Source organism: Excalfactoria chinensis, chromosome 19 (genome assembly GCF_039878825.1).
Source record: "Excalfactoria chinensis isolate bCotChi1 chromosome 19, bCotChi1.hap2, whole genome shotgun sequence".
NCBI lineage: Eukaryota > Metazoa > Chordata > Aves > Galliformes > Phasianidae > Excalfactoria > Excalfactoria chinensis.
This window is the reverse complement of record NC_092843.1, coordinates 8,701,552-8,709,405: the sequence shown is the minus strand read 5'-3', so window position 1 is coordinate 8,709,405 and position 7,854 is coordinate 8,701,552. Positions and strand designations below refer to the sequence as shown.

Here is a 7,854-nt window from a genome sequence, read left to right as displayed (position 1 = left end):
CCATGACACAAGATGTAGATGGGCAGCCTCCCACCTTCCTCCTCAGGGAACTCTGTGCCCCTGGTGGACACCTGCAGTGGGCAGGAGAGGGCAGAGGAGTGTGGGCATTGCAGGGCAGAGGCCAGATGGTGTCACCCTCCTGCAGCAGAGCAGGAGAATACCTTCAGCCCTAGCTGCATCAGTCAGCTCCAGATAGTGACCCTGCTTGCTGCATACATCCCATACTGCAATTAAACTATTTGGAAAAGAAGGAAAGAGGTACCTCATGCTTCCTCTGGGTGGAGTTATCGCAACAGAGGCTTTCAGTTTCTTTTTCTTTTTTTTCTTTTTTCTTTTTCCTTTTTCTTCTCTGCTCTTAGACGAAAAGAGATCCAGCAGAATAACAAGAAAAATGATGACTGAAGGGACCAGATTCTGCAAAAATTGGTAAGAGATCTTTCTCCCTCTTCACCCTTACAAAGCACGGGGGTATGCAGAAGTTTCTAGGATTTTCCTTACATTATTTGTGTCTCTTGTAATAGAGGTGGGGAAAAGAGGAAGAGCCATAGAGCAAGGAGGGTTGTATGCTAGCTACCGAGTAAGAAACAAGAAAGATCTTTAATGCATTTTCACATTATGAATTTCTTGCTTATTTCCTGCTTTCCTGTGGAGAGGTTCCCACCGTAGTCCTGTCCTTTGCTGCAGTATCGAAGGCCCATTTTCTCTTTTTACGTGGTATCATAATGGATAACTGTACAGCATCTGACAAAGGAGTCAGTGCACAGACCATGCCAAAAACTACAGTTTTCTCAGTTTTCCCTCGTGACTGATGCTCCTTTATTTTGCTGTATTTGTAATTAAGTGAAATGACATCTTTATCGGTATTAAAATAAAAAGTTAAAAGGGGCCATGAAGATAGCATCAATTGATGTGTCTCAACTAGTAGATTGGACACTGGGCATATTCTGTGAATGAAGATTTTGAAACACTGCACTTAAAAAGAGGTTTAAAGAGATTTAAAACTCAGTGAGTTCAAAGAATAGGATAACCTCAATTTTATTGGGTCACAGTGGAAAATCAGAGCACAATCTTTCACAGAGAGACTAAAAATTTTATACTAAAAGGTTGTAGGGGATGTTTTGAATAAACTGTGCCTAAAACATCTGATAGATGTCCTTGTAACTTCTTAAAAACTCATTTTGACAGCAAATCCATTTCATTGTTAATCCATCTTGACCATGAGAAGTTTCTGCTTATGTCTAATGCTGATTTCCTTAGAGCTACTTATCCTAAGAAAACTACACAATTTCATTTATTTTCCTCTTCCTTGGGCTTAGTTTGCTTTGGTTGCCCTGGGTGGGGGGTGTTACTTTCCTTTGGCCTGGGGCATGGGAGAAACTGTTGCTAATTTATGTTGCCTTACTTTTCATCTACGATGAGAAACCAGCAAATGTGCTGGGTAGACTGTGTGCAGACATAATGTCAGAGCTTGGAACAAGGAACCATACAGAAAACTCATATTACATCAGCTACTGTGCTTCATATACCTCCTCTAAACAGCAAAGCTGGAAGTGTGCATATCCTTTCAGGCAACCTTCCTGATCTTGTAGGCCAGAAAGGTTGCATGAGTTTGCCTCTAGCTGCCATGTTCCCATGAGCATCACTGACTGTCATGTGTCAGGCACCAGTATGTCCTGCTGTCCTGCCACAAATTCCAGGGCTCACTGCAGTGTGTACAGGGAAGTGAGCAAACAGCTATGTGGGTGCCTGGCTTCTGGCCAGGGTCAACCCACCACAATGGTTCATTACTCTTCTCTCTTTCCAATTCTGTTCTTGATAGCAAACGAGATGTGTCTGCTGCCAATTTCTCCCTCCATGAGGCCCACTGCTTGCGGTTTCTCACTCTCTGTTCAGAATGTAATGAACCAGTTGCCAAAAAGCATATGAAAGACCATCAAACAGAAGCACACAAGCAGGTAAGAAATGCTCCATTTTCTTCTTGCAATCAGCATAAAGCTCTGCCAGCCTTGAAATGCAGTCACGGTACAGTGCCCTCTATTAACTACCTTTGAACTTCTACAATTGTTTGAACAGAAAATCTGTAATGGTCTGACATGAACCTTCAGTCCTGGTTACAGCATCTTTTGATACTATTGCACAGGCAGGTTAAGAGAATTCAGAATACACAATAGTATCCCAGCTCTCCCAGCAATGCAAATTACAGATCAGGTATGGATACATGTGCCTATTGCTTGTGAACTAACCAGAGCATGCAGTAAAAAGTTGATACCTTCTGTTGGCTATTGCTCTAGTATTATTTCAACCATAGGACATCAAACAGTACCTGCTGTAGCATGAATTTAAATGAAGACAGGCAATATCTGATGTGATATAAAGCTTGTACAAAATTATATCAATGCTCCTTTTTAAACAAAACTGAAGAAGCAAAGTGAATTTATCAGCTTTTCAAATCATGCCTTGATGTTTTTACTTTAACATTAGGAATCCTCTATCTAGAGGTACTATATTGAAGCAGGAGTACCCAGGCATGACTTTTTATTCCTTTCTACTAGTTTCATTGTTTTAGCAATTCTGTTGCTTCCATTTGTGTAGCTACATGAGTAGCTCTCATGGCAAATCTCTAGAAAGTTAATGTTTCGTAGGTTTTAGACTAACTGAATATCAGCCCTACACTTTCAAGTTAAACTTCAGTAAAAATTTTGAACACAGACTTTGCATTTCACGTGGGGCTTTTCAGAACTGGGTCCTTGCACAGAATGACTTTCTGTAGAATCATAAGACGTATGTTTTCCTCCAGATCACATCAACACAGCTCAGTCTTGAAGAGAAAAAATAATTCACCAATAGTTTCTCATTGTTATGGGCTGATCCATCTCTGTTAAATGTCAATGAAAATCCTCCTGCCATCTCTACAGTTCTCAGTAATGCAGGTTGAAGGATTCTGTTGTTTAACCAGTCACAGTGAAGGGGCCAAGTGTTTCTATTATGCTGGTTGTTTTGAAGCCAGAGTGACTCTACTGACTGATGGATCATTGTCTATGTCCTGTTGTGCAACCATTATAATCTGGAAGAGAAAATCCTTCTATCAGAAAATAAATGGAGCTTCCTCTTTCCATTTATCACATCGAGGAAATTTGATTTAGATTTCCTCTTACTTCATATCTAAAGCCATTGATTTCTTTAAGTTGAGAGCAGCTTTATTAGGCCTAAGCTATTGGATAGAATATGTAAAAATAATAATAATTTTTTAAAAAATCGTGAATCCTGACAACAGTTGCAGAAAAGAACAGGAACCAGTTGGTGGTTGGAAAAATACACTTTTGTGGGAAAAACCCCTAGCAACAGGGATATACGAAGTCCTGGCCTAGAATTAGCTTGGCTGAAGCAGGAATGAACCATTCTGAGCCATAAAACAGGGTGCAGGAGGAGCAAATAAGTTTTTGAGAAGAGATGTTGGATTCATTTTTAGCAAATCCAAAAGCAAAATTAAGCCAGAACTCTAATTCCTTCTTGACAAGTGGAATCAACTTCACGTGTTCTTCTATTACCAGTGAACATAAGTGGATGTAAGCAGCCTGTCTAGATGATTCATGTCTGTATTTTGCTTCTCACCTTTATCATTCTGAAGGTGCCAGTGACAATATTTGTCAGAGGTGCAATAAGTCATTCTCAGACGACCAGTACTCCCAACATCTGGTGTTTTTGTAACTGAACAAGATAATGGTCTGTGCTTAATTTCAGTCAGATTATTTCTTTTAAAGACATGTATTAGATAAGAAAATGCAGTTTATCTCAGCTCTTCAAATTATAACTTAATGATACCACATATTCAGCTGCAGCATCCCTGTGACATTTTTTCCACTATCCCTGTCAATGACTCGCCACTACTGAAAACCACAGCATACCACACTGTTGGGTGTAATGGCAGTGTTCACCTCATTTTATTGCCTTCTATCTTGCAGAATAATTGCAGTGCAACCCATAGTCTGATTGAAGTTCCTGTTGGCCAGTCAACTTCAAAACCCATCAGTGACTCACCACCATCTTCTTCCTCTCTGGCTCCCTTTTCCGGCTCTGCACGGAAAGACATCTCTCCCAGGGGGAAAAAAAGGGAACATCCATTGACCTCCAAATCCTTGCTGAAACCTCCAAAGAAGAAAAAGGTGGTTGGTATTCACTCCCCCACAGGAAGCAAACTTTCCACATCACCTCAAGTTCTTAAAGACACTCAGTCTCACAGCATGCTGGTGACCTGCGCCCACTGCAACACTCCTCTGCCACTTCCAGCCCTTCAGAAACATGAGGTGAGAGGTGATACACTTGAACGTAACCTCCTACATGCTTGAACAAATAGCCGTACCCACAGAGTTGCTTCTTATCCCCAGACTAACTGGGGTCCCATTGCCTATTTTGGATTCCATAGCTACTGTTCAAGGTACTCCCATTCTGTAAAGTACAAATTCCATTTGCTATTTATGCAGCAAGATTATCTGCCTGACTTATGAAGAAATGCTAGCCATGATTCAAGCTGTTGATTTTAAGCTTAAATCCTGGGAAGTCTTCAGCACAGTTGTTATTTTCTGAAGACTGATACAGTTTCTACTAAAAAAACGGTGTGCTTATATCTCAGCTGTATCAGAGATGGAGTTCTAGATAATTTACCATTCTAGCAAAGGGGCCTAGTTGCCTCACTACTTAATATGATTGTGTGTGGAATATAATGTTAAATTCTCCTACATGTATTTATTTATTTTTTTAGATCAAATGCCTAAATTTTGTATCTTTGAAAAATGTTAAGATGAACCAAAAACCACGCAGTGGAAAAAAAGGTACTGTAGAATTTCAGAATCCTAGCATAAGATTCAACACTCAGGATTATTCTGCACTGGGTTAATAAGTACAATTTTGCAGAGGAAGTGCATCAGTAGGAGCTAATACGCAGAATTTCACCAAGCTCTGTGGATTCCAATACACAGTGGGTCCCCATGAAGCTCTTGTAGTGACTCAACAGATAGTTTTATTAATAATGTGATTAAAAAAAAGGCTAGGTTTTCATTTCAGTATTAAGAGGAAGCTAGTTCAAGCCAAGAGAAGGAAAAAAATTCTCCACGTTTTTTTTTTGTTTTTTTTTTTTTCTCCCCAAAAGCAAAGAACAAAGTGTTTTACAGATTTGTTAAATTTGGAAAGGACCTCCAGAGCTCATTAGGTCCAATGCCTCTGCTCAGTAGGAATACCTAGAAGAGTTTACCCAGGACCATGTCCAGACAGCTTTGAAAAATTGACAAGGGGGGAGACTCCATTACCTTTTTGTGAGAGCTACTTTCCAGAAACCTACCCAAAAAATCCATGACTGTTTGCACTTAATCAAATAATGTATTTTTCAGGAAACTGATTAAGCAAGCATTGCTTCAGAGCCAGTATGTTTGCAATCTCTTGCTTCACACCTGCACATACACACTGTGCCTCTCAAATTACGCTACTCTGAACAGGGCAGTACCTTCCCTATTGTAAGCAGAGATCAGCACAAAGATTTCATAGAACATGTTCTGTCCAAGGCCAGTCAGACTACTCCAATGCTGAGGGAAACCTTAGAGAACTATTTCAGAAGACAGGAAGAAAAAATGATTTTGTCTCCACAGTAAAAATTGCATCTTCAGTAGAACCATATTGCCATAGGTACATAGAAAGAATTGATGTAGATATCCTGGGTAATACTTCCAGCTGAGCTTGATCTGATTCATAGATAGTAAGTCTCTTTCTTCCGTATATCTCAGGTAGGGTGTGAATCATATCACTTTGCTAACATTCCTGTCTGTGTTTCAGTTTCTAAGCAGTATCATTTATTTTCAGTATAATTAATTAATTAAATGAATAAATGTAGTTTTTCTCAGCCTATCCTTTTCTGCTTGGTTCAGTAAATGAAGTTTTACTTCTTTGTCTAAAACTTTTCTCTTCTGTTAAATGAAGGAAAGTACCAAAGTGAGAAATAATGAGTTTGTGTAGTTTTGAATTACAGGACCCAAATCTTGAAATAAAAGTAATCCATGATAGTAACACTGATTATTTGACTTGCACTGTCTTTGTTTATATTTCTCTACTGAGAAATGACATAGAGACAGGAAGGCAATAAGACTGAAACTCTAAAAAACCTTCTAACTCTGCTTTGTTTTACAGAAGACTCTTCCTAGGGTACTCATGATTAAATCTGGAAATAGAGAAACATTTTCAGACTGAAACTTCACCTCAGCTTTAACAAAAGGCATCAAAGGTCCAGTAACTTTAACAACAAAGAATAAAAGTGACTTGCTGCTTCAGATCAAGAACAAAGAGTGACTCAGATTTTAATTCCTTATCAAAACAGGCTTATAACAGGTTTCACAAAAAAACCTCTAGCTGTGTCATTGTGTGAATGGCTGTTGTCATTTCAAATATTTCTGAGTAAGCTTGCCTTAGGAATATGCCTTTTCCACCCTGCATCAGCAGGTGTATGATCAGAATGGAGGAAATAAGGAAATCATAATCGTCATGTTGAGTGTCATTGATTCCTCTTGCCCTCACTGAGGACTGAGACCTTGGTGTTTTTCAGAGTATAGCCGAGTGAAAGTAAAACACATCAAATTCTGTATTTCCTTACTTTCTTGAACCACTTGACTTAGGGCCCAAACAGCTTAGCCTTGGGATATTTAGGGACATTTAGGGATTACTGTCAGTGTTAATATTCTGACATTAAATGGTCCAAATGGTGACTGATAAGAGCTGGTAAACTCTGACCAGTGTTTAGAGAATTGCATTTAAGAGTGTGCAGGAATTCTCCAACCACATCTACAGTGGGATTTTAAAGCAAGGTATGAGCCTCCTACTGAGGCTTACTTTTAAAAAACTTATTCTGAACTTCTGCTAACAAGGACTAACATTAAGCATGGTGCTATGGAGGATCTTCCTGCGTTTGGAAGCAGAGGGAAGGACTGAAAACAAGTCTGTTAAAGGTGTACCACACTATGCATGAATTTAGCCTCTTATTTTGCACTTTTACACAGTTTATTATTCTTAAATATTCTTGGCTATTAATCACAGCAATGGACTCATCTCCATACAAAGGTACAATTTCTTACTCTGTTTATTCTGGGAATTTCTCAGGCCTCTCAGGAACTCCTTTGCTGCTCTTCAAATCTGTTTAAGGAGGGCTGGTAACGGTAGCAGAGTTTGATGAGAGTCCTTGAACAAAACAAGTTTGGAGAGGAACTGGACAGGCAGCTCATGATCTGCAACCTGAATCTTCCTGTGGAGAAAACATTTTCATTCCCTTTGAAAAGTATTTTCAAAAGCTTTGCTGCCTACAAATAAATAAATGAATGAATGGATAAGATAAAAACACCAACAAAACCCAACAACCTGTGAGGGCAGCAAGCAGGCAGGGCAGGCTCCTCGCAAGTCTGCATGTCATCAGTAGTCAGCTGCAGAGCACGGTGCTGTGGGTTGTCCTGCTCAGGGCAGCCACAGGTCACACCTTGTGCAGACAGTAACCAAAGTGCCGGTGCTTGGAAAGTACCATAAAACGGGTGTTGGAGCAAAAAGAAAGGTCTATCCTTGCAACTTACTATTTTGGAAGGTGGTGCCGGGGAAGGCGCGGTTCCTTGGTGCAGGCCGTGCTGCAGTGCCGCCGTGCGGCTCGCGCCGGTATTGGCGCGCGCCCATCGCCTCGCGGCGGCAGGAGCCGTGGGCCCTGAGGAGAACACGGCCTGGAGCCCAGCCTCAAACAGCACTTCCTCACTTACTCTTAGGCTATATAGCTTTTGGCACTCTTATTATTCACGCCCAAAGTCTTACTGTGTGGGGAGAAGGTCCCAGTGTGCA

At 40.4% G+C, this 7,854-nt stretch overlaps 1 protein-coding gene across 5 annotated transcripts in view; it reads left to right on the top strand.

The window, feature by feature from the left end:
• Positions 1-6,318, top strand: part of XAF1 (XIAP associated factor 1) — a 34,828-nt gene extending 28,510 nt beyond the window's left edge. For 3 of the 5 annotated variants that reach the window (XM_072353932.1, XM_072353930.1, XM_072353933.1), the window contains 4 exons: positions 360-426; positions 1,820-1,955; positions 3,963-4,304; positions 4,760-6,008. In XM_072353932.1, coding sequence (XP_072210033.1) covers positions 392-426; positions 1,820-1,955; positions 3,963-4,304; positions 4,760-4,894 — 648 coding nt within the window. In that variant the 5' untranslated portion in view covers positions 360-391 and the 3' untranslated portion in view covers positions 4,895-6,008. Of the gene's footprint in view, positions 1-359; positions 427-1,819; positions 1,956-3,962; positions 4,305-4,759; positions 6,009-6,174 lie in introns of those variants that run through there. The other 2 variants (XM_072353934.1, XM_072353931.1) reach the window with 2 other exon arrangements.
• Positions 6,319-7,854: the final 1,536 nt, after the last annotated feature.